The sequence below is a fragment of the Phascolarctos cinereus genome, unplaced genomic scaffold, assembly GCF_003287225.1.
Source record: "Phascolarctos cinereus isolate Bilbo 61053 unplaced genomic scaffold, phaCin_HiC Scaffold_2;HRSCAF=192, whole genome shotgun sequence".
Taxonomy (NCBI): Eukaryota; Metazoa; Chordata; class Mammalia; order Diprotodontia; family Phascolarctidae; genus Phascolarctos; species Phascolarctos cinereus.
This window is the reverse complement of record NW_027555625.1, coordinates 340,496,095-340,523,145: the sequence shown is the minus strand read 5'-3', so window position 1 is coordinate 340,523,145 and position 27,051 is coordinate 340,496,095. Positions and strand designations below refer to the sequence as shown.

General features: G+C 37.0%; 1 protein-coding gene across 2 annotated transcripts in view; it reads left to right on the top strand.

Annotated features, from left to right (window-relative positions):
- The window catches only part of CGRRF1 (cell growth regulator with ring finger domain 1), a 54,331-nt gene that overhangs the window by 7,770 nt on the left and 19,510 nt on the right, over nt 1–27,051 (top strand). Inside the window, exons 1-2 of one of the 2 annotated variants that reach the window (XM_020991279.2) lie at nt 2,165–2,395; nt 12,973–13,112. In XM_020991279.2, the coding sequence (XP_020846938.1) occupies nt 2,292–2,395; nt 12,973–13,112 (244 nt within the window). In that variant the 5' untranslated portion in view covers nt 2,165–2,291. Of the gene's footprint in view, nt 1–2,164; nt 2,396–12,972; nt 13,113–27,051 lie in introns of those variants that run through there. The other variant, XM_020991278.2, reaches the window with a different exon arrangement.

Here is a 27,051-nt window from a genome sequence, read left to right as displayed (position 1 = left end):
TCAGTAATGCAAGGAATAGTGACCTTGCAAGTTCTTTATGGGCTGGTCTCTTGTGCCCGTAGGTTAAAGCCTAAGTTCCTAGACAACCAAGACTCACACCATAGCCTTCAAGTAACTGACAAAAATGTTAATCAGGGGCAGGTAGGCTGCACAGTGGCTAGAGCTCCAGCATTGGAGTCAGGAGGACCTGAGTTCAAATCTGGCCTCAGACACTTGACACTTGCTAGCTGTGTGACCCTGAGCAAATCACTTAACCTCTATTGCCTCACCAAAAAGCAAAGAAAAAAAAATGTTAAGCAGAACAAGTCTAAGGAGAGATATTGAGAACATTCTAATGAGACCTCTTCCTAGATTGAGATTGATCCATTGGTGATTATTCTTGAGTCTTTCCATTCAATTTATTCTAAATTTGCCTGACGGTATCATATTTCAGTCATGTTTCTTCCTGTTGCCCACAAAGACTTTGTTTTTAATTTTGAAAGATGTTGTAAAATCTCTTTCTCAAATCCAGCCCTACTGAATCCTAGCTACTGAATTCTACTAAAATACCAGTCTAGTAATCATACTAAAAAAAGAAATGAGGATGATCTGGCATGCCCTATTTTTCCCGTTATCTGTTCTTAATGAACCTATGTTGGCTTAGTCTTTATCATTTACCTGACTTTCCAAGGGCTCACAAACCATGACTTTAATAATATGCTCTAGAATTTGGGTAAGAATCAAATTAAATAGCATAGAGTTAAGAGAATCAATCTTCTTCCCTGTTTGAGCATCAAAACAACATTTACCCATCTACAATCCTAAAGCATCTTCCATTCATGATTCTTCAGAGATCAATAAGGACCATTTGAAACCCTGGTATGTAATTCATTCAGGCCTTGTAATATGGAATGGTAGAAGACAGGTAGCTTACCTCCGCACTTACTTTGAGTTTCGATTCCTTGTTAACCACTTTGTTCTCTCTTTCCTTGTCTGAAGATTGTTCTTCATAGTAGAGAAAACAGAAGCAAAATCAAAGTTGTACATAAAGTTATGCAGTGGATGTAGATAAAAGCCTCGGGTTCAAACATATTTTGAGGCTCTAGGCCTTCACTCTTTTGAACAATAGCCAGAAGCTTATTAAGATTTGGAAAGCTCTCCAGAATCAAAATGGTCTATGTAAAGGGCAATTGAAATTTAAAAATATTGTTTGGCCAGTTGGCTAGTCTGATCCCTCAGCCATAGCTATTAAAAACTGATATTCTGAGTCTGTACTGAGTGTTCTAATACAAGTTTAATTCATAGAAAGTATATTTCCTTTTTTCTTTAACTCCACAGATCTTGCCGTATACTTTCTTTGTCTCTCTCCTATACTCTGCATGGGAGAGGTGGGATGTGTGGTGGGTGGAAGTGGGGGGTGGGGTGGGAGTGAGGTGTTAACCCTGGTGATTTTGTTTCTTCAAGAACCAGTCAGGGAAGTTGGGCCCAAATCAGAAAGACACTAGTTACACTAGACAAAAGGCTTAATATAATACTATTTTTTCTCTAAGGTTGTAGGTTATGCAGCACTCTGAAGTGGCAGATTCTCTTCTCCAGCAGAGTTAAAGTTACCAACACTGTCACCCTGCCTTTTAATGCAATCCTAATCTCTTAAAAGATTAAATTCTTTAAAAATTTTCATTTTATTTTGAACTTATGTACTAAAAAAAAGTATTCTTGTACACATAGCAGAACACAAAAAGGATTCTCTGTGAAACTGTGAATCTCCATTTCATTCTTCTTGCTTAAAAAAAAGCGTGTAATAAATTCTTCCTGAATTTAAATTCAATACTGCCCTGATTGTGCTTCCTTCTGAACTTCCTATTTTCTTCTGTGCATTTAAAAAAAAATGTTGTTTCAGGGACCTTTTCCCTCCATAACTATTCCTAACCCCCATCTCCTACCCGCCTCATCCCCCCACCATTAAAAGCCAAGAGAAGGAGGGAAGGAGAACAGCCTTATAAAAATAAGTACTGTGTAGTCAAGCAAAATGAATCCACACCGCAGCCATGTTCAAAAATGTTTCTCTTTATGCTCCGTGTGTACAACAGCTCTGTATCGGGAGGTGGGTGGGTAATGCAGGGTCCTGATTGGTTCGCAGCTTCAGGTACTCGGGTTAGTTGGCTTCCGTGTGCACAAACACCCTGCGAGCGCGAAGCCAGCAGGTTTGTCCACGCTGGCTTCCCATAGTCAGCGGAATCCCTGGGTGGGTTTCAGTCGGGTCGTAGCTGGACAGAGCCTGACAGGGCTGGGATCCCCGCCGAGCTTCCCCGATGGCTGCAGTGTTTCTGGTGATGCTCTACGAGTATTCACCGGTCTTTTATATCGCCTTGGTCTTCACCTGCTTTGTCGTGACCGCAGGCCTGGTGCTGGGATGGTAAGGGGCCTGGGGGGTGGGGGCTGCGGCTTCTAATAGAGGCAGGGGGGCCGGGCAGGCTGGGCGCTGTCCACTCTGGCCTGCACCTCGGCCAGACAGGTGAGCTCCTCACAAGCGTCATGGGCCATAGGAAAGCCCTTCCTCAGGAACGTGAAGCAAAACGAAGTGCTTCATAAACTACCTTTTGGATTGAGTATTGAATTTTTCTCTTTGTCCCTTATGTATTTGCAAGGTTCATTTTTTTCCCCTAAATAAGCCTTACAGAAATTCATTGAACAGGTAATGATTGAGTTATTAACAGTGTGCTTAAGACAACGAAATAAAAGATATAGGTCCCACTCTTAAGGACCAATGTGGTCTAATTTGAGAGAATGCAGAACACAAAAATTTTAAAGTGCTAAAAGTGGAAAAGAGTTCTAGGAAAATCAGACCATGTGAAGAACATTTTATGAAGGACAACATAGATGTGAAGTGAAATAAGTCCTGGCTGGCATTTCTTTAACAATGTATCCTAATTTGGTTACATCAAAGAACCAGTTAATCCAGTAAACATTAATTAAGCAACTAATATGTGTCAGGAGCTCTGTTAAACCCTAGGGATACAAAAAAAGGCAAAAAAGTATGTGGTCATATCATGTCATGGATCATGTCATGGAAATGACATTGTGTATAAAAAGATACAGCAGAGGCAAATGAGAGAGAATGGACAAAGGAAAGACCCTAACATTAAGGGGGATAGGGAAAGTTTCCTTGTAGAAGATAGGATTTTACCTGGGCCTTGAAAGAAGCTAGGGAAGCTAGGAAATGAGGATGAGTTCCAGGTGTGGGGTACAGCCAGTGGAAATGCATGGCACAGGCAGATAGAGTATATTATACAAGGTGCAACAAGGAGGCCAGTGTAACCAGATCAAAGAGTATGTGTGGGTAAGTGGAAAGGTAGGACAGTCCAGATTATAAAGGGCTTTGGATGACAAGTGGAGAATTTTATATTTGATCCTGAAGTTGGTAGGATGTCAATGCAAGCCTAGTAGTGACTAATATGATGGTGATATTCTTGACAGTAAAAGGGAAGTTAAGAAGAGGGAAAGATTTGGGAGCAAAAATAATGTTTTGTTTGGGATATGTTGAGTTTAAGATGTCTATGGGACCTCCAGTTCAAGATGTTCAAATATGAAAGCTGGAGATGCAAATCTAAAGATTGGGAGAGAGGTTAGGGATGGACAAGTAGATCTGAGAGTTAATAATTCGATCTATGGGAGCTGATTAGTTCATCAAGCAAAATAACATAGAGGAATAAAAGAAAGAAGGCCCAGGACAGAGCCTAGTGGGCGTGACCTTTCTCAAGATCCTACAAAGGACACAGAGAAGTGGTCAGACAGGTAGGAGTGTCATGGAATCTTGGAGAGAAGAGAGCATTAAGGCTGTCTGAGGCTACAGAGAGGTCAAGACAAGTGAGAATTGAGAAAAGGCCATTAGATTTGGTGATGAAATTGTTGGTAATCCTGGAGAGGGCAGTTTTGGTGCTTGATGTGCAATGTGAGGGAGCTATGGCGGCATTTAAAATGAAGTTGGGCCCTGACCAAGGATAGGCACAAGAAATCCATGCTGGAAGGGACATAATTTTAAAAGTATTTAAGGGCAGATTTTTCAAAATCTCTCAACTAAAGGAAACTTCCAAAAGATGAAAAGATCATAGACTATAGACCAGAAAGCCATTTTTCCTGTTTGAGTTGGATCTCGTACTCAGAAGAGCAGGAGGTAAGACTTCTGGCTATTTCAGACCAGTTTCAGAACATATCCTGGCCACCTTAATTTTCAGCATACTATTATGTTGTTGGGTTGGGTTTTTTTTTTTGTTTTTGTGGGTTTTTTTTAAACTGTTCCTGCTGATTACTGGCTTAACCCTGTTTGCCTTAGTTTCTTCATCCATAAAAATGAACTGGAGAAGGAAATGGCAAACCACTTCAGTATCTTTGCCAAGAAAACCCTAGATGGGGTTATAAAGGGTCAGACAAGACTGAAACAACTTCTGTTGATTGAAGTTGATAGGGAGAAAGTGCTAATACATTTTAAAAACTTTACAAGCTTCTTTCATTATTTGGCCTGTTAAATGAGGCTCTTGATCACTATTGATAGATGTGATATACCAAATCATGGTATAAAACCTTTCAGCTGTCTTTTTATAATTGTCATAGAGTCTGCTTTAGCATCAACCCATTCTGAAAACATAGGTATGAAATGAGAATTTATTCACATTTACAACACTTAGCTATTTGAATAAAATTTACTTGAATGTTAACATAAGGACCTATCACATAGGCAGCTTTCTTTGTCTTAATTAGTTTCCTCAATGTTATGTACCTGGCAGCTGAGGCAAGTACATTAATACTACTTTTAGGTAATACTCTTAAGTCTCAAAGTCTGGTCCCCCAACCTTTGTGAGGACAAAATTATTTTCATAATAATATTAGGATGTTTTCATTTCTAATATGGTAAATGAAGATGGATATAACCTGCATGAGCAAATGCTCTTTGGGTCTTTGGTAATATTTCAGAGTATAAAGGGGACCTGAGATCAAAAAGTTCTAGAATTGCTGAGTTACCCTGTTAAAGGAAAATAGCTTACTAACCAATTTTGGATTGCAGCAACACCAGTTTGACCCCATTTGCTCCATTATTTCCTGAAGCATGCTTGGAATGATCACATTAGGCAGAAACAGGGCTTAGTCTTATAGAAGAGCACGGTATTCTAGCCTGAGCTGGGAAGAAGACAAAGTAGCAATTGCTCAACTTGAGTAGATAAGAAAGGAAAGGCCCCATCATTGTCTAAGGCCTCAGTCGGGGCTATCTGTCTCTAAATTGCCTGGCTTTGGATTGTATTTCTGAGAAAGCTCTTCTGGCACAGGTTTTATGAATTCTAGAAAACGGTGGTGCCAAAGTTTGTTCAGGGCCTGATTTTTCTTTCTGCATTTCATTTGCCACTTACTAGAGAATCCTATAGCTGACACAATAAGGAGAACCTTTATATTGGTCCCTGTCAAAGGGAAGAGGTTCCAATTCTGTCTTCTTGCTTTTGGGAAATCGGAAATTAGAGCCACTAGTCTGGGCTTAGTTAACGCCTGCTGAATGATCAGTTGTGATTTTAATTGTTTCTACTTCCGTTTTACCTTTATTAAGGTTTTTCTTCTAGTGTCATGAGCATCTCTATACATTTTTTATTTTATTTTTAATCTTCACTCTGCTGATTCAACTACATTTTAATTTCTTTAAAATTTTTTTTTCATTTCCTTATTCTGATGACTCCATACTGGCCCTGGCACAAGTTAGAAATGCGATAATTTATCTTTGTATTGCTTCAGTGTTTCACTTGCATTTTGGTATACTACAGTAACTTTTTTAACTTTACAGTTCTCGGCTTCCAAATAATGTTTCACAAGTTCCAGTTTTATTGTCAATACCGTTCCTTCCTTTTCCCCCAAACCCTACTGGATTTGTATCTTTTTCAAATTAGTAAAATCTTTTATGTATTGGTCTGTTAACTTTTTGTGTACAGGTATGCCACCCATCATATCCAAACTTCACAAGCTTCTTTTTTCTACATGGGTCCTACTTTGCAAATTTTCTCAAATTCATTGCATAACTTTGCTATTCAGTGATCTAAGGAGAAACTTCTACTTGTACAGCTTCTCTTTTTGTCTCGCAAACTATTTTCCAATTTGTTTTCTTACTTGAGAACCTGCACCTGAATGGTCTCTTCTAAAATTTTCTATCTAATTCTTTTTAAGCTAACTTTGCTTTACTAGACAATTGCAATCTGCCGGATCTTTCAGATTAGCCCACTGTGATAATGTGCCTGTGAACGGAGGGTCTTAACACTTTTTTCCATGTCTGACAATGACTTGGCATAATATCACCAGTCATATGAAGACTGGAACAGTCATAATATTATTTCTTAGTATTTCATAACAGAACAGTTTGTATGCTTTCATAGTCAGGAAGATCTTCTGAGAGGCAGTTGTGATGGTCTAGGCTTGAGATCATAAGGGCCTCAACTATGATATTGTAGTAATAATAACAGTACCAAACATTTATAGAGAGCCTTAAGGTTTAGAAATTGCTTTTAATCACCATAATCATAAGTATTATAAATAGTGTTATATAACTTTTTCCAGATAAAAAACTGAGTTTCAGAAAGCTAAAATGACTTCATCAATGTCATATGGCTAATAAATGACATAGCAGCAACAACTTTTTAAACTCAAATCTTCACCCTAAATCTGATGATCTTTTCTCTAACCTACACTGCTTCTCAGGAGGAATAGAAAGGAAGGTGCCAACACTAAATTCTCCCAGTAATTAATGAGAGCTAGACTTGGGGTGTGTGTGTGTGTGTGTGTGTGTGTGTGTGTGTGTAGAAGGGAGATAAAATGATTAAGCTTTTGAGCCTTAATTCAGGCTTAAAAGGGAAGAATGATATTACCAATGCAAAAATCACAAATATAGGAGTAACATGAGACAAGAGGAAGTTTTACTGATGGGAAAGATAATATTCAACATTTGTTTTAGTTTCAATGTAGTGCCTAGTACACATCCAGCTGGAATTTTTTAATGGATGTTAAGAAATTCTTTTCGATCTTTTGTTTTTCTATCACCTACATTTCCTAATATATCCCTCTCCGTTCCCTTTCTCAGAGAATGATCCCTTCTATCAAAGAGTAAAACAGGAAAAAAACCCGCAGCTCAATAAAACTAAGCAACATATTAAAACAGATTGATCTTATATATAGTGCTCTATGCTTTTGGAATCCCATCTCTGCACACCTGTTGGGGATGTGCATTTCCGTATCTTTGTCTGAAGGGCCAATATTGGTTATAATTTTATAGCATTCAGTTTTGATTGTTTTGTTCATCTTTTAAACATTTACATTGTTGTAGTCATTGTGCATATTGTTTCCCTGATTTTGCTTACTTCACTTTGTAGCAGTTCATAGAGATCTCTTTCTGCTTCTCTGTATTTATTATATTCATTGTCTTTTACTACTTAATAATTCTTCATTACATTTACATGCTACAACTTGTTTAGTGATTCCCCAGTATCTATTTTTATGATTTAGTCATTTGAAGTTCACAGTAAATTGGTGATTAAAACTCACTATTTTATTATTTAATATTAGATCATATCCTTGAATTGGAAAATACTATCTTTTTTGAAAAAATAAGGTGATATAATTGTTTTGTTAAATTCCAATTGAGCCTTTTTTTGTCTCACTTTGATAATTGGATGAATGTGTGAGCTGAGTGATGTTAATTCCTTTTTAAATTAGCTTTTTAAATAGAAGTCTATTTTCTCTCCCTCCTACCCTGACCTCATTAGGGGGAAAAAAAGGTAAAAGAAAAATTCCTTGTATCAAACAAATTTCCTATTTGGCCATGTTCAAAAAACATGTTTCATTCTGCAGCTTGAATCTATCGCAAGGAGGTAGATAGCATCTTTCATCTTTGGTCCTCTGACATCATAGATGGTCATTGCAATGATGGTAGTTTTTGCAGCTTTCAAAGTTGTTTTGAAATACAGCTAGGTCAGCACCATGGATATGGAGCTGGACTTGGAGTCAGGAAGACCTGAGTTCAAATCCAGCCTTAGAAATTTACTAGCTGTAGGACCCTAAATAAGTCACTTAGCTTCTATCTGCCTTAATTTCCTCATCCATAAAAATTCCAATTTCCCAGGATAGTTGTAAGGACAAAATGAGATAATATTCCTGAAGTGTTTGAAAATCTTAAAGTACTTTATAAAGGCTAGCTGTCATCATCATTATCATATTTATATTGTTATTATATAAATTACTTTCCTAACTCTACCCATTTCATTCTACATAAATTTATAAAATTCTTCAAAATTGTTCATTTTTGTAATATTGATATTATAGTATAAATTGTTTCGGTTCTACTTACTTTACTCTGGATAGGTTCATACAGCTCTTTCCATGTTTGAATTTTGAATTCATTTTATTTCTTGAATTCATTTAAATTCATTTATTTCTCATAGTATAGTAATATTCCATCATATTATACCACAATTTGTTCAGTCATTCTCAAATTTATGGGGGGTTTTGGCACTACAAAAAAAGAAGTACTATAAATATTTTTGTACATATAGGACTTTTTCTTCTCTCTTTCATCTCTTTTAAGTACAGGCCAATAAGTGGTATAACTGAATCAAAGGGCTTATATTGTTTAGTAACTTTTTTGTATATGATTCCAAATTGCTTTCCAAAATGGTAGTACCCATTCACGGTCCACCAACAATGTATCACTATGCCTGTTTTCCCACCACTCCTCCAACATTTGTCATTTTCCTTTTTTGTCATCTTCGAAAATCTGATGGGTGTGAGGTAGACTTCAGAAGTGCTTTAATTTGCATTTCTCTATTAGTTATTTGGAGCATTGTTTTCTTATTGCTTATTTAATATATGAGTTTTTTTCTTCTTCTAGGAATTACTTGTTCTTATCAGTTGGGAAAAAAGTTATTTACTTCAGTGATGCAGAATACAATCTCCTTACAAACCAGGCAATTCTTATCCATGTCTTCTCATAAATCCTGAAAATTGTTCCAGTGTTCTGTTGATCTTCCTGTAGTTCTCTAGATGTTGGGTTGCCTCCAAAGGATCCTTTGGATCCAAATTGTCCTTTGGTTATCCCTTACTCTTTTTTTTTTGAGTGGCTATATATCTCTTTGGGGGGGGCAACAATTACTTTTTTAAATTTTTTTTAACATTTTTATTTAATGTTTTGAGTTCCAAATTCTATCCCTCCCCTCTCCTTTCCCTGAGATAGTAAGCAATCAGATACAGATTATACATGTGCAATTATGTAAAACATTTCCGTATTAGTCATTTTGTACAAGAAAACTTGAATAAAAGAAAAAAAATGAAAGAAAGTGAAAAATAGCCCTGTCTGTATACAGTCAATCTGTCTGCATTCAATCAATATCAATTCTTTCACTGGAGGTGGATAGTATGCTTCATCATTAGTCCTTTGGATTGTCTTGGATCATTGTATTGCTGAGAAAGCTAAGTCATTCACAGTTCTTCATTGAACAATATTGCTGTTACTGTGTACAACATTCTCTTGGTTCTGTTCATTATGCATCAGTTGATGTAAGTCTCTACAGGTTTTTCTGAAATCATCCTGCTTGTCATTTCTTATAGGACAATAATATTCCATTACAACCATATACCACAGCTTGTTTATCCATTCCCCAATTAATGGGCATCCCTTTGGTTTCCAATTCTTAGCCACTACAAAAAGAGCTGCTATAAATATTTTTGTACAAATAGGTCCTTTTCCTTTTTTTTTTTTTTGGAGGGGGAGGGAAGATGTCTTTGGGATATAGACCTAACAGTGTTATTGCTGGATCAAAGGGTATGCACAGTTTTATAGCCCTCTGGGCTCAATCTTGACCTGTGACCAACCCACTTTTTTTGTACATAAATAGATAAAGTATTAGGTGGTTACTACATGCCAGGCACTGTGTTAAGTGCTAGGGGATACAAATATAAGAAAATAAGACACTTCCTACTCTAAGGAATTTATATTCTAATGAGGGAAAACAAGGCAGCTAGATGGCCTAGTGGATAGAGTGCTGGGCCAAGAGTTAAGAAGGCCTTAGTTCAAATCCATCCTCAGTGACTTATTATTACTAGCTGTGTGACCCTAGGCAAGTCACTTAACTTCTATTTGCCTTAATCCACTGTAGAAGAAAATGGCAAACCACTCCAGTATCTTTGCCAAGAAAACCCCATGGACAGTTTTGGCATGCTATGGTCCATAGGGTCACAAAAAGTCAGATATGACTGAACAATAACAAAGGGGAAACAAAACATAAAGGTAAGCTAAAAAGTAAGGAAGAGGTGGAAGCAAGGGTCCATATGCTACAACTAGGCTCATGAGGAGGTGGAGAATAAATGGCGTATGGATGACAATCCTCAAGAAATTGCCATCCTGGCTAGGAACTCACCAGTCAGGGAGCAAGCCCCAGGTCCTCAAGTGAATACGGCTGCTTAAAAAGGTGGGGCAGTCTTAAGAAAATTGGGTTGGGATGGTATTATGTGCATTTCTTAGTTGATAATGTATTGGAGGCCAACTCAGTCACATAGTACACCTTTCCTTTTGGGTGACCCTTGACTTTGTTTTTAGAAACTGATATTTTGTGCCATGAAACTGTGCAACATCATTGGGAGACTCATTTTCAAAGGGTGGGCCTTTGTTGTAGAGAAAAGCTTGAGGTCATCAAAAGTGCTTTATATAGCAAACACTTTCTTTGGGAAAAAAATAGATGAGTGCTGGACCTGGTGAGCACCAAATAACAACATAAAGATAAAAATAAGTTATATTCTAACAAATAAGAAAAGATTAGCATTTTATGTGGGAATTTGTATACAACTAGATCAAGGATTCGTCAGAATTAAGATCAGAATTAGTATAAAACACACAAACACACACACATATACACACAAAGAGGAGTAATAATAAATAATACTAATAGCTAACATTTATATAGGGTTTTTAGGTTTGCAGAGCACTTCACAAATATCTCATTCTTATCCTCATAGCATCCTTGGGAGGAACTTGAGGAAACAAGGCAGACAGAACTAAAGTGGCTTGCCCAGGTTCATATAGTTCTTAGGTGTCTGAGGTTGAATTTACCTCAAGTCTTCCTGGGTCCAGCTCTCTTTCTCTACTGCACCACTTAACTGCTTCACTTAACTGCCCTAATAAGAAAAAAATATGGAATACAATACTTAATCCTGAACTGAAGTTTAAATGCTTTGGCCACATAATGAGAAGACTAGACTCATGAGAAAAACCCTAATACTGGAAAAGTTTGAAGGCAAAAGGAAAAGGGGACAGTGGAGGATGAGATAGATAATGTCATGGAAACAACAAATATGACAAGAGATAGTGGAGAATAGAAGGCCCTGGTGTGCTATGGTCCATAAGGAAATGATAAGACTTGGGCACAACTGAATGACTGAACAACTTAAATCCTGAACTATTTTTTTTTCTTTCTGCCTTTTTTTTTTTTGGCTAGGCAATGGGGTTAAGTGACTTGCCCAAGGTCACACAGCTAGTTAAGTGTTATGTGTCTGAGGCCAGATTTGAACTTAGGTCCTCCTGAATTCAGGGCTGGTGCTGTATCCACTGTGCCACCTAGCTGCCCCAATCCTGAACTATTTTTTAAAAGTAATTGACAATCAGAATTGAGAAATTGACAACAGAAATAACACTGATACTAATTATAACAATTTTATCTCAAAGTAATCAATGTAAATTAATTGGTACAAGAGGAACAGCAAAAAAGATCTTTAGTCACCAAATATCTGACTTGTTAAAATGATATAGTTGCCAAAGGTAACACTAGATTAGAATATAAACTCATTCATAGAAGTCTTATGAAGAAGGATAATGATATTGTCTCATAAAACAGAGAGAAGCAATGGAAGAAAACTACCTAAAAGAAAACTGACTTTGTCCAAGCCTGGGATAGCCTTATGACCTATGTTGCATATATTTAAGGGAATATGACTTCTGATTGGCCGAGAGAATTTTTAGTGGCAACATTGCATAAGGGGAGAATGGACTTCAGTTTTGTTTGAAGGACACTTTGAGAAAGGACTTTTAGAAAGATAAGTCAAGGGAGAGGCAAGGTAGATTTTTGAATGGTAGACTGTAGACATAGAGACAGACATATAGGGAAGGCTGGCCTCTATCATGTCCCTTGATCAAGAGCACCTTAGAGAGTAAACTCTTCCTTGGGGAGATCATTCTCCTGATGTGAGCTGAGATTTTATCTTGTTCACAATTGAAGAGCTAATTTACTCTTGTGTATTCTTTGATATATTACAATCTGTATAACTTCTCTGATTTCTGTTTGCTGTGTTTTTAAAGGTTTAAGAAAATAAAAGGTTTACTAGGCATTTGTGTTAGTCTTTTGTGTAACCAGCTGGTGAATGTAAGCTAAGGGATCCTCCCTCTTCTCTCCCCAGCAATCAGGGAAAATAGTTTTTGTTCTGAATCATACCCCTTTAGAATCATATCTCTAGACTACAGATACTTGATGTGGTCATTCTATAACAATACCTCTCTTGAAGATAAGTGAGGGAAGGAAAGATAGCCCAGCCTCTGGATCCTACCTATTTCTCCACCCCACCACCAGCTCAGCCATTAGCAATGCTGACATATCCTCTTACTCTGCTCTTGGTATCTTTGGGATGTCTGGAGAACTAGAGGAGAGACCCCAGAAGGTTATGGAGGACATGGACAAGAATAACACAGAATGAGTGAGCATGTGTGAATTGTGATCTGCATTGTTGGAATGAATGTCCACATTGGTAAGAGGACAGATACATTTAAACACTTGAGTACACAGTCTAACAAGGCAAATTACTGCTTTTCTGTAGTGTTAAAAGCACAACTTAATAAAAATGATCCTAAAATACTTTGAAAATGTAGCATAAAAGGCTCCTTTTCGAATTTGAACTGTTTTTACTTTAATTTTCTTTGTTTTTCTTTAGGTTTGGTTTGGAGGTTCCAGTAATCCTGAGAAATTCAGAAGAGATAGAATTCAACACAAGAGTATCCAAAAAGGAGATGAAACAAGTCAAGAATCCTTTTGGTTTAGTGATCACTAATCCAGCTTCAGCCTCAATCACAAGTTAGTGTTTATTTCTCACAGGTTACGTGTTTCCAATCCCTTTCCCTTACCCATTAACACCTTCTTTTATACTCTTTCATACATTATACATGATTCTTAAATCTTAATTCATATTTAAAGTTCTTGGTACTTTTAAATGGTTGAAGAAGTGTGGAAGAGTGAATAGGATGCTGGAAATAGAGTCATTAAGATCAAGTTTATTCCTGCCATTGATACTTATTAGCTGTGGGGCAAGCCCCTTGACCTTTTGAGCCTCAGGCAATTCTAGTCTACTAAGTTATAGAACAACTGAGATCTACATTGATGATCAAGTTCCCACACCAATGAAGTAAAATTTTTGATGTATATATTTATTGTGCTGCTGTCAATGTAATTAGTCTGGTTGTCCTTTCCCTAACTCGTAGGATTTAGAGCCAGAAGGGATCAGAGGACCTAGGAATATAGATTTAGAACTGAGAGTGACATTGGGGAAATTATCCAGTTCAATCCGTTTATGTTATAGATCAGGAAATTGAGGTCTAGGCTGGATAAGTAAGTTTCCTGAGGTCACACAGAAAAGAAGTGACAGAATCAGTTTTCAAACCAGGTCTTCTGACTCTAACTCCATGCTATCTTTCTTAGTCCTTATCTTCCTTGACTTTTCTAATATTTTTAATATTGTTAACCCTTACCTCCTGGACATACCTCCCTTTGCTTCTGCGACATTGTTTTCTCTTGGTTCTCCTTTTGCCTATCTGACTACTCTTTTTTAGTCTTCTTTGCTGTATCGTCATCTAGCTTCTCTCTTACTCACTGTGAGTATCCTCCAGGACTTTGTTTTCTCACTTTATACTCTCCCTTGGTGATTTCAGCTGCCTCCATAGATTCATTATCATCTCTATGTAGATAATTCTCTTTCCTGAACTACAGTCTTGCATCATCAGCTGCCTATTGGACATCTCCTTGGTGCCTTGCTGCCTCAGAGACATCTCATCTCAATGTATCCGAAACAAAACTAATTATCTTCTCCCCAAGCCCCACTATCCTCCCAAATTTGTAATCTTGTGGTTATCCTTGACTCTTTCTTCACATTAGTTGCAAAATCTTATAGATTCTACTTCCACAACATTTCTGTGGTCCTTTTCTCTCCACACCCACAGCCACCACCCTACTCAGAGCCTTATCACTTTTTACTGGTCTACTATAAGAGCCTCTTAATTGGTCTCTCTGCCTATATTCTTTCCCCTCTTCAGTCATCTTCCACACAGCTATCAAAATAATTTTCCTAAGACACATATCTGATCATGTCACTCACTCAGAAACTCTCATAGATTTTGCATTGCCCGTAGAATAAAATGCAAACTCTTTAGCATTTAAAGCCTTCTGCAATCTCACATTTACCTACCTTTCCAGTCTTATTTCATACTCATTGCCTTCATGCACTTTGTGTTCTTTTGTTTTCAAATTGGCCTACTAGCTCTTCCCAGACTCATTATCCCATTTTCCACCTCCATTCATTTGTACAGTCCATCTGCCATGCTTAGAATATGCTCCTTCCTCATGTTGACCTCTCAGAATTCTTGTTTTCCTTCAAGTCTCAGCTTAGGTGCCACTTCATCAATGAAGCCTCTACAGATTCCTCTCAGAAAAGCTAGAATTCTTTCTTTCCTTTATTTTCTTTGTACTAATTTGTGTTAAGTATAAGCTCCTTTAGGGTAGAAATTGTTTCATTTTTGTTTTTATATTCCCACTGTCTAGAACAGCACTTTAAACATTATAAGCACTTAGTGATTCTAGAATTGCATTGTCTTACATAGGTTCATTGAAGTTGGTCATTTTTGGTACTTAGATGCTCTTCAGTTTTCCTTCCTCCTCCCCTCCCCTTTCAGACAGGACAAGAGTTTGCTTCCCTTTCTGGTTGGATGGCCAGAATAAGAGTTAATGGTTCAATGTCAGTGTCATAGAAACTGTCAAGTGGAGCAGCCCATGGATCTCTGCTTGGTCCTGTGTTGTTCAACATTTTTATCAATGACTTGGATAAAGTCAAATTATCAAATTTGGAGATGACACAAATGTATAATTTCTGCCATTGTAGGCTGTTGTGCCTATCAGAAATCAGCAAAATCAAATCAATAGATACTTATTGAGTACATATCAGATGTTGTGTTAGGTATTATAAAATACCAGATCTGAAAGTTAGGCAAGAATAGTCATGTAACTCCATTTTTTCTGAAAATGAAAAGAAGATAACATGGAGCCATCAGAGGTAATCCTACTGCGGAGTGGGAGGAATTATATATCTTACAGTGGAAGTATCTCTTTAAAAATGAAAGATGTTGAAGTGTGGTAGTGTTTGAATAAATGTGGTAGAATAAATAAATATAGTATAAAAGTCTTTCACTAATGTCCTGTTCTGATGCTTCATGATGGAATGGATGTGACTAGGTTCTCAAATGCTATGTTAATGGAGCATAAGCTCTGGTCATTTTAACTAAACTGAAAAGGCTTAATCCTATTTGCCTCAGTTTCTTCATCTATAAAATGAGCTGCAGAAGGAAATGGCAAACCACTCTGGTATCTTCACCAAGAAAACTCCAAAATGGGGTCACAAAGAGTTGGACGTGACTGAAACTACTGAATAACAACAAAAAGAAAAGGCTTCAAGTATGGCCCCTCAGAATGTGTCTGACTAGCGAAATTCAAAGAAGGTTGGCTTCACAGTAATTGATACGTTTTCTGTCAAAGCAACTCATGCAAGTTTTTTACTAAATCATGGAATGGTTACATTTTGCATCAATGGAGGTAGTATTCACATGGTTGAAATCATATATCCTGGTAAATTCAGATTAGAGACAATAAGGAATCAGGACAATTTTAGAAGGAAGTGATCTCATTAATAACATTAACATGCCAAAGGTAATTGTTTAACGTAGAATTGTGCTAAATACAAAGACTTAAACAATGGTTTACTTCCATAGAAATATTTATTGATTATTAAGGAAATCATAAAATTGTACTATTTTATAATATTTGAGAATGAGGGCTAATAAAAATTAATTTTTATTTAATGTTTTTGAGTATAGCACATCACAAAAAATTTTTTTAAACTTTAAACACAGTTGGGTTCCTCTTTTTTAATTTTGAATTGTGGTTTTGTGAATGGGGCACATGAAGATAGTTTCTATTTGGTTCTGTCACTGATTAACTTAATTCTGGTCATTTGGGAAATCTTTACCTATCAGTTTTATTCTCTGTAAAATAGGAGGGAAAACTCTATTCTCTTAAGGTATAGAGTATGAAGGAAAGACTAGAGAGTTGGGGTAGCCGGAAAGGAATATTTCATTCAAGAGATAGAAAGATGTTTTTACTCACAACCTTTCCTGTATTATTGTGATAGTTCACAAAAATCAACATAAGAAATCACTACATTAATATAGTCAATGTGGTACAATGTAATGTGTGCTAGATATGGAATCAGAGGACTTGGGTTGGAATTTACTTACTGTTTTTGTGATGTTAGGAAAGTCATTGTAAAATGAAGAGCTTGAAACTAGATGACCTCTAAAGTCTTTTCAGCTCTAAATCTGTCATCTGTTGTTACAACTTGTTTCTCTTCTAGGATAAAATTTTTAAAAACAACTTTTTCTGAAACACTTATAAGATAGTTTAAAACTTTTATGAAAGTTTATTTGAGAAACTGTATATACCAAATTAAGAATGATGAGTCTGTTTTCTCCTTTATGTGCTTATTTCAGGGAAAGAGTTGCATTAGATAACCTCAGAGATCATATCTAACCTTAAGATGATATGACTCTGTGAACTGAGAATGAACAGTATGACTCACAGCAGTATTAAGTATGCTAAAGCGAAGGGAACAACATGAAGTAAATATTGGGACCGTGTAACATTACAATTACTATGTTTCTTTGCAAGTCAAGGGTAGAACAAAAAGGAAGTTTCTGATAATTTTTTGCCTGACTTAAAGAGTAAAATCAAGAATGTAGTTGATTCCATAGACATGAATAGACGTTGAAGCAGTAAAGACATGAAAACTTATTATAATGGATATTTCCAAACACAAGTCCAGCAAAAATAATAAAATTTAAAGCCAGTTTAAATTTACATTGTGTTTAACAGTTTTTAGTCTTTTTGTTCACATTATCTCACTTGACTTCCTGCATTAAAGTATTTCAGACATCAGCCACAATCACTGTGCCATAAAAAAATAAACATGGCCTTTTCTCCCACCTGGTCACTATGAATGGATGAATAAAAAAAACACTTATTAAGCTCTTAGTATATGTAAAGCACTGAGGCAAGTGCTGGGAATACAACTAGAAAATCGAGACATCCCTGCTTTCAGGGAAATCACATTTTAATAGGAGAAAATAATATACTTAAGAGGCTTCAGCTGCAAGCCAGATGGAAAAGGTCCCTGATCCTTAAAGTACAGTGGCAAAGCAGAATGTAATTTATCTTTTTTGTATCATTTTAATCAATTTTATCAATGTTTTTGAATGTCTATTGCACATAGCATGTGAGTCCAAGACTTAGCCTCTACTTTAATGTGTCTTACATAAAACCCTAATTGGGGACGTACAACATATACATAAAAGCTATATAGCAAGGTATAATGATCTATTCTTCTAGTACCTAACAGAATTCATTTGTAATTGAGACCCTACAAAATTCAGATTTTACCAAGGTCCTAATGTGGTCTTCATGCCAGCTATTAAGAAATCAGTCTTTTTGTCAAAGTCTTAAAGAAAGAGCTCTAGCATTAACCTGATGGCATACTTCACCACTTCAGTGAATTCATGTTCTTAGAGATGTAGGTACTTTGGAAATCATAGTATTGTATGATCTGCATTTATCTAGTATAGAATTAATATTTGTTTGAGAAACTTTGTGCATGTGACAGGGAGTAGCGGCTTGGGATTTTTGAAAGTACCAGATAGTTTACCAAGTTCAATCTGGTCTGCTCACTTCCTCCCATTGTTCTTTTGTACAAGTTATATGTAATGATGGACTAATACAAGGGGCTACCCATCCACTGCGTGTCCTTCTGGACAACAGGTATTCATTTACATTTTTCCAATGTGCATCGGAAAGACAAATCCCTTTTCAAGGATTATAGATCTCATTGAAGAAAGTCTGTAGTATTCTAGAGTTGCTACAATTAACATAAAGTTGCCACCTAAAGGATAGAGATTACAATAACTTATATAAATATAAAGCAAATAAATACAAAATAGTTAAATACAAAGAAGTTTGGGAGGAAAAGCATTAGCCGATGGGAGAATCAAGAAAGTCTTCATGAAGATGATGGTACTTGAGAGGCAGTGCATTCCAGGAATGGCCAACACAAATCTCCCACAGAGGTGGAAGATGGAATGTCATGTGGGAGGAAAAGAGAAAAGGCTAGGATAGCTGGATCACAGAGTGTGGGAGGGGGAGAAATGCCCAGTGAAACTGGAAAGACAAGTTGAGGACAAAGTTTAAAGAACTTTAAAAGCTAAAAAGAGGAATTTACATTTAATTCTAGAGCAGTGATAGGAAGGACAGGTTTTAACCTAAGGTTGATGAACTTATTTTTTAAAAATATTTTAATAACTATATTTAAATTTAATTTATTTTCTTTGGAGTCCTATGTATTTTATGCATTAAAAACATCATTCTAATGGTTCACTGGGCTGCCAAAGAGGTCCATGAAAAGATTAAGAACCTCTGTCCTGGAGGCCAGAGAAAGCACCTGGAGTTGGTTGAGTAGGGAAGTCACATGGCATAAGGAAAATTATTTTGGCATCAGTGTGTAAGATAGAATGAAGTGGTGAGAGAGCCATTAAGAGGTTGTTATAATAATCTAGGTGAGAGGCAATGAGGCCCTGAACCAAGGTGGTAACTTTGAGTGGAAAGAAGGGATTGTGAAGGTTGGAAACAGGAGATGTTATGGAGTAGAAACGGCAAGATGTGTTAATTAATATATGAAGTAAGGGAGAGTGAGGCATTGAAGATAATGCCAAGATTGTGAACCTGGGAAATTGAAAAGATGTGATGTATTTAGCATAAATAGGGAAGTTTAGAAGAAGTGAAGTTTTAGGGAGAACAATAATGAGTTCATTTTTGGACATGTTGAGTTTGAGATATCTCTAGAACATCTAGTTTGAAATGTTCAATAGATTATGTGGAACTGAAGCTTAGGTGAAAGACTAGGGATTGATACATACATACGTACGTGTATATATACATGCAAATATTCACTCTATACATATATATGCACACATACACATGTACATATATCTGTATGTCCATAGTTATCTATGTAAAGATAATAGTTAAATTGGTGGGAATTAATGAGGTTCTTGTGAGTATAGAGGGAGCAGAGTAGAGGGCCTAGGACAGAGCTGTGGGGAACATTTAGGGTTCATGATATGGGTGATGAGCCAACAAAGGAGACTGAGGAATGATCTGGTAGTAGGGTAACCATATCATGAAAACTCAGAAAGAAGGGAGTGTCTGGAAGAGAGAGGATAGTCAGAAAAGAAGAGAGAGGACTGAGAAGAGACCATCAGTTTGGCAATTAAATACACTTCATTGGTACACTTCCTGACAGAGAAGCACTGGACTCAGCTACATATTTGGTATAAGGCCAATACAATTTGTTTTGCTTGACTACATTGAGGAGTGGTGGGAGGAAGGGAAGATATGTTTCTTCAAATACAAAAAATATTAATTAAAAAAATCATTGGCACAGAGGAAGTGTTATGAAATTTTATGGATACTTCCATCATTCCTATGTTGAAGCAGAATGACAAGAAATCTTAACTGTGGCAACTATTCTCCAAGATTGAAAAGATCTTATCTGGAATTTTGGACTTTTGGCTGCATGACAGTTGTCCTTCTAGAGGCACAGTTTGGCTTTAGACCACAGTGTGGCACTATAGGGTTCATTTTTGTTGCATAGCAGTCTCAGGAGAAATGCGTATGCTTTTGAAATAATGTTATGTTAGTTGTAAAATTTTTGTTGTATTGTTTGTTGATGACAGGGAATATATGTGAATTGTATTTTTCTTATTTTATACAGCCATTCTTAAGGATATAATAGCTTTGGAGGATAGTGTTAAAATACATTTCTAGTATTTGGGGAAAAGCTCTTTCAATTCAACAGGCCTCAAAACAATCATTTCAGAGCTTACGTATATAAAGTACAAGAAGTACTAAGACTTAATATCATTTACAGTTTCTTCATTCAAACATCTAAACAAGTGAAGTAGCCTAAATTAGGATTTCCTACATGTGGCCTACATTTAGCATCAATAATATGTAACTGAAAGCTCAATCTTAACGTTGCTTGTTATCAGACAGTAATATTAAGATTTTTTTTAAACCTCAGTCTTTTAAATAATTCCCAGGAAACCCCTAAAAAGTGAGAAACTCCACTGACTAACATTCCCCAAGAGAACATTCTGGAGATTTGTTTGGAGTTTATAGCTGATCCCTTGCCCAGCCCTCCTTCCTACAAGTTGGAAGTTCTCACTAATTCTAGAAGGAATTTTTTGTTTCGAACTGTTATTGGTACCAGATATACAAGGAGAAAAAAATCTAGATTAGCTAGGTGTCGCCCAGTTTATGATGTGTAGTTAAATAGACAACCTAGAGCATCAGTATAGCTTTCTTTCTTTTTCTTTCTTTCCTTCTTTCTTTCTCTTTCTTTCTTTCTTTCTTTCTTTCTTTCTTTCTTTCTTTCTTTCTTTCTTTTCTTTTTCTTTCTTATCTCTCTGTCTCTCTATCTTTCTCTAGAAAACTCTGTCCTCTAGAGTCACCTATTCCCAGGCAGCCTCATTAAGCACCCAGCAGGCTACACTGGACACCATGCCCTGGAGGAACATCTGTCCCAAATTCTCCTTCTCCAGATGGGTGACTGCCCCTCCCAGAATATTCATTTCAGTGAGGTTCCAGCCATGCTTTACTTCCCTTCCTCCTTTCCAACCATTTTTTAAAAAACCTCTTTGACAATTACTTTGCCACAGAATATACCCTTTCCTTCCCTACTCACCTACTATTTCTCCAGTTCTAAAATCATGAACCAGGATCAAATCAACTCCTCCTTTGTTCTGAATGGAGTATGTCAAATTACTCCCCTTTGTCCATTTCTGTAACCAAAAAGTCCCTAGCTACTACTTTCTTGTGTACATTGTTTCCTCTTTAGAAGGGAAGCTTCTTGAGGGCAGAAAACATCTTTCCTTTTATATTTATATCCCCATCCTTTAGCACTTTACACACAGTAAGCATTTTATTCATGCTTTTTTTTTCATTCATTCACAAACAGTACAAGTGAACAATGTGTTGAACCCAGACTTAAAGGAGGACTAGATTGCTTTCAGGAAATTTCAACCTCCCAGAAACACAAACCCTTATTTTTTAATACTAACATTCTACTATAGTTTCCAAGGAATTGAAAATTAGTATCACATAGAGAAATAGAGAGGAGCATAATAGGTTTTATCAGGCTGTAACATATAACAAAAAAGGACCTTGTAAGAACAGGAGTAACAAATGTCAGAAAAATGTATCACTGAAAAAAGAAGATAAGCTAATCACATGTTGAGTGTAAGCAACAATATAATATAGATGGACAGCTAGATTTCTCGACTGGTATCCTGGCAACATCAGGAAAAAGTGAGAAAGGCTTCTGGAACGTTGGATGAAACCCTCTGTGGTGAACTCATGGGAGAACAGGGACAAAAATCACACTGGACAAATAGGTGTGAATAGATTGTAACCTGCCTCATTGCTGGGAATTTGTTAATAGATGACATTACAGATGTTTTTGCCTATCAGCAACCACTAAGGCTTTATATGATTAATGTACTCTATTTACATAAAATATCCCTTTAGCTGAACCTTCTAAGCCCAAGGGAGATACCCACTTCCTGAATTACATTTACTTAGTTTATTGAATGTTAGTGACTCATATGGCTGTACTTTGCAAGGAGAAAATAGAAAAGTTTTCTATTTTTCTCTCAGGTAATTTAATTAAGTAATGATCCCTTTCATCTCTACCAGATAATTCAATATAGTTGTTGTTTTCATTGCAAAAGACTGTAGATTTGTTTTGTGAATAATAAAGGGTAAGTGGGCCCTTTCTGAAATATCTACTGGATGGCTCCAGAATTCTATCCACTAAAAAACATGATTTTTAAAAGTAAGCATTCCTTCAGAACAGAAAACCAACTGTCCTTTTTTATTCTACCTGTTTAAAGATATCTCCCTTTTGGTTCTGAATTTCTGTCTTATTGGATGAAACATCAAAGGCAGATGAAGGGAAGAAGGTAAGTACTACCTCTAGACTATAGTTAATTAACACTTTGGTCCTTAAGGAGATGAACTGCTAAGTTTCATTGGTATGCATCAAGGTTTGTCTTAGATACCACTCTGAAGCTCAATATGGATCTTGTATGATAGAGCCTCCAAAAAGGCTAATGCAGCCTTAGGCTAAATTAATTATCCCTCTTTAATCTATCTGTCTTCTAGCTGATGCCCCTACAAATGCACCAAGGTCTCAATCTAGCTTGAGAAAATTCTCTCCTGATTCTACCGTCCCCTCAAACTATTATATTATTCTTTTTTTCCCCACAAACTCCTGGAAAAAGCTGTATTTACTTTCTGCCTCCAAGTCCTTTCTCTCACTTCTTAACCCCTAGTAATCTGTCTTCTGAACTCATCACTCAATGGAAACTACTCTCTCAAAGTTAATAATGTTTGTTTAGTCGATAAATCTGATAGTCTTTTCTTGGTTCTCATCTTTCTTGACATCTATACAGCATTAGTGTTTCTCCTAGATGCTCCTCTGTGGGTTTTCCTGATATTGTTCTCCCTTGGTTCTTTTACATTTCTAACTTCTTCTCAGTTTCCTTTGCTAGATTGTCATATATGGTAGCCCCTAATTACGAGTGTACCCCAAGACTGTATGTTAGATCTTTTCTCTACATACCTGCTCTTTCTTGGTGACCTAATTAGCTCTCATGGTTTCGATTGTTATGTGTATTCAGATGACTCCCAGATCTAGATAGATAGATAGATAGATAGATAGATAGATAGATAGATAGATAGATACACATATATACATATATACATGTACACACACATATCCCTGGCCACTTTCCTGAATGTCAGTCCCACATCACCAACTGCCTTTTGCCCATTTTGTGCTGGGATGTCCACAGGCATCTCAAATTCAGCATGCCCAAAACAGTACTCATTTCATTTCTCCCAAAAATCCATACTCTTTCTGAACTTCCCTATTTTTGTTGAGAGTAATAACATTCTTTCAGTTAACCAAGTTCACAGCCTTAGATTTGTGCTCAACTCCATATTCTTCCTCACTTCACATATAGAATCAGTGACCAAATCTTGTCGATTTTACCCCTATGACATCTCTTACATTCATCTCTTTTCTTCCTGAGCAGCTACCACTTTTGTTCACACCCTCATCACCTCTCACCTGGACTATTTGTCAACTTCCTGTCAAGTATCTCTTTCCTTTCCTATCCCTCCACCACACAGCTGCTAAATTGATTTTCCTAAAGTATAGATCTAAACATGTCACTTACCTTCTCAATAAACTCCAGTTGCTCCTATTACTACTAGGATTAAATACAAGCTCCTCTGTTTTGCATTCAAAGCCTGGTTCCAGTGTACTTTTCCAGCCTTATATATTACTCCTCTTCATATAGTCCATGGCCCTGTTAAATTGGCTTTCTTGCTATTCCTCATATATGAGATTCCATTTCTTGTTTCTGCTTTCACCTATGACTAGAATCCCTTTCCTCCTCACCTCTGCCTCTTAGAATTCCAAATTTCCTTCCAAGCTTAGCCCATGCACCATCTCCTATATGAGGAGATATGATACCTTTTCTGCTGCTGTTCCTCCCTCAAAATTACTTTGCATTTAATATTTTGTAAGCCAAATTCTAGAGATATCGCTATATGGCAGTGAGATATAGAATAAAATGGTCTCTAAAGAATTAAAAATGAATCTCACAGTGGAAAAACTCATGGTAGGTGTGATCAGGTCGTAGCATATGATCAGTGAGAGACTCCCAAGAACAGGAATAAAGGACATTATCATAGAACTGTTTGACAGGAAGAGAAGATGTGCTGGTCACATAACAATAGTGAAGGATGATAGTGGAGATGGCCAGATTGTTCCACTGGTATTTCCTTGATGTCAGGAGAAAATGATGAAGGCCCCCAGCACATTGGGTCATCTCCCCTTGGTAAATTTATAGGAAGATTAAACAAGATTCACAGAGGATGAGTAAGCATAAATGGATTGCAGTCTGTATCATTGGAGGGAACTTCCAAGTCCACAAAATCACAGATCCATTTGAGCATGTTTTCTACATACACTTCAGTATTCCTTTATAAACTCTAGCAGGTCCTTATCCAAACCCATTTTGACTGGCAGGTTGGGTTCCAAGAATAAGCCTTGCTACATCTCCTACTCAGGGTTCTAGAGGGTACTCCTGGGACATTCTAGAGCTCCGCTAGTAGGGATTTTAGGACTTGCAGTTGACTAGCAGCCAACCCCTTCACCCTTAGGTGAGAAATTAAACTGTTTTGGCTTGGAGCTTGAAAACTAGGTCTCGGACTCAAGAGGGTAGAGAGGTGTTAGAGCACTTTACCCTTGCTCTTCCAGTAAGGAACCTCCCTTTCTACCCCGCTGTACACTCACCTAGACTCACAGAGTAGGTTTAGTTCTGCAAAATTCTTCTACGTCCCTGTAGGATACAGGAATCTAAGAAACCTAGATTTGCTCAAACATATAATGAATCCAACTGAAATTCCAGGCAGAATCTCTTGGTGTCCCTTTCTAAATAAGACACACCAAAACTCTGGGCTGCACTTCTTACTGAAACAAGCAGGTTAACTTAAAAGGAGAGCAAAATCCTGTAAGAGGTGTGGAGCTCCCAAAAGGGAATTAAACACTTGTTTTATTACTCAGAGTTTCCAGGTCACCAGGCAAACATTATCTTTTGAACTCGCAGGTGAGTACAAAATGATCTCACAGTAAAGCAAGTAATCTAGGTCTGTTTAAACTCAAAGAAAAATAGGAACATTAATCAGCTAGGCATCAACATTTTAAGGAAGTATTCATCTTTGCTGTATCAGCTACATTACTTGTACTGGGTACAGTAAAACAAATGTGAGTGTATAATGAATACATATGAATATATTCAAAAGACAAAAGTTATCACAAAAAATTGGTCTGACTTTGAAGGAAGTATACCAGAATAGCTGACTGTAAAATTATAGCCTAAAACAAGAGAAAAAAAGTCCATTTTTTTTTACTGGATCACCAAACTAGAGAACTTAATAACTAAAGTCCTTGGTAGAGACTTTCCCTGGTGGGTCCCAGCAAATACAAAGGGCCCAATATTTGTCCGAGATGAGGGCCCACATGTTGCATTTGTAAGCTCCAGGCTATCTTATATCAGCTCCCAGGAGAAAATGAGCCACGTTGGGTGTCTGAGCAAGACTACATCTCTCTCTCAGAGTTCTAGGGGATTTTCCTGAGGAGTTATGGGTTTCTTTTCTACTACTATTGACTTGAGCCCCCATTCAGGTATATTCTCCCCACTACCAATCATCCCAGTTAGTATCTCCCTTATGTCATTGATTGCCTCTGTGATTAGTGCCCCAGTATCATTTAACCAATTAACATCCATAAACTTTTCTAAAAGAAGGTTTACCAAAGAGAAATAATAAGAACAGATGTATGAATATTTTCCTCAATACCTGGAGGCATGCTATCTCCTATATGATTTTGTTCCATGGGGAGAATGGGCTTAAAATTAAATCAGTTGCTATAAATCATTTGATTTTCTACCATATTCACTTCTGAATGTGGCATGACCAGTAGATATCACTCCCTCTTGGTTGCCTTTAATTCACTGCTGGGCTGAATCAACCAGGTTGCCTTCTCATCAGGCTTGGCTACCAGTGTAGACAGTCCTAAGATCCTTGAAGCTCCTCCAACTTTTTAAAGCTCAAAAAGTTCCTGCCTAGTCAGTTCTATCTCCAGTTCTTCTTCACCAAAAACAGGAAAGAATAGACACAGTAGGAACAGAAGTAATAAAAGAACCATGTGCTCATGTCTTCATGCCAACTTGGATGGGAAAAGTAGGCTATGTTACAGGTGGTGGCACTATCCCCTTTCTCCACCTGAATTCTTATGGAGTTTTTGCCTCACTCATCACCAGGAACGAAAGGTATTAAATTATTCCTGTGATAGTCTTTTTGTATTCAGTTCATATTGAATTGGAACATACTCAATTCCAGGTCAGCCCCCAACAGAAGAAGCCTTTTCTTCACCATGCAGTTGGTGTGCAGGAAACAGCCCTAAAATATTTGTGCTTGTTCTGAAGTAGAGATCTAGATGCCTCCATTACATGTCATCACAAACTTCTAGAAACAGGCTTACCAAACATACATACTCCCAGGACTGTTCCATCACAAAGTTCGCCATTTAGTAGGGCTATCACTGGGTCAGAGTCACAGTTTAGTGACTTTTTGCATGTAGTTCAAAGCTGCTTTTTTAAAACTGCCTACTAACAGTACTTTAGTGTGCTTGTCCTTCCCCTACTCCAATAACTATTTTTCTTTTTGTCACCTTTGTCAATCCTGTGGGAGTGGAGTAGAACCTCAAGGTTGTTTCAATTTGTGTTTCTCTAATTATTAGTGATTTGGGGCATTTTTTCATTGGTTTATTGAATTTTATGGGGTGTTTTTCCTTTGAAAACCACTTGTTCATATCCTTAGACCACTTATTTACTGAGGAGTGAGTCTTGTTTTCATCAGTTTTCTATCTATCACAGATTTAAAATCTTTGTCAGAGAAATTTGATATATTTTCCCCCATGTTTCCCCCTTCCCCCTTTTGTATTTTCCATTCTAGC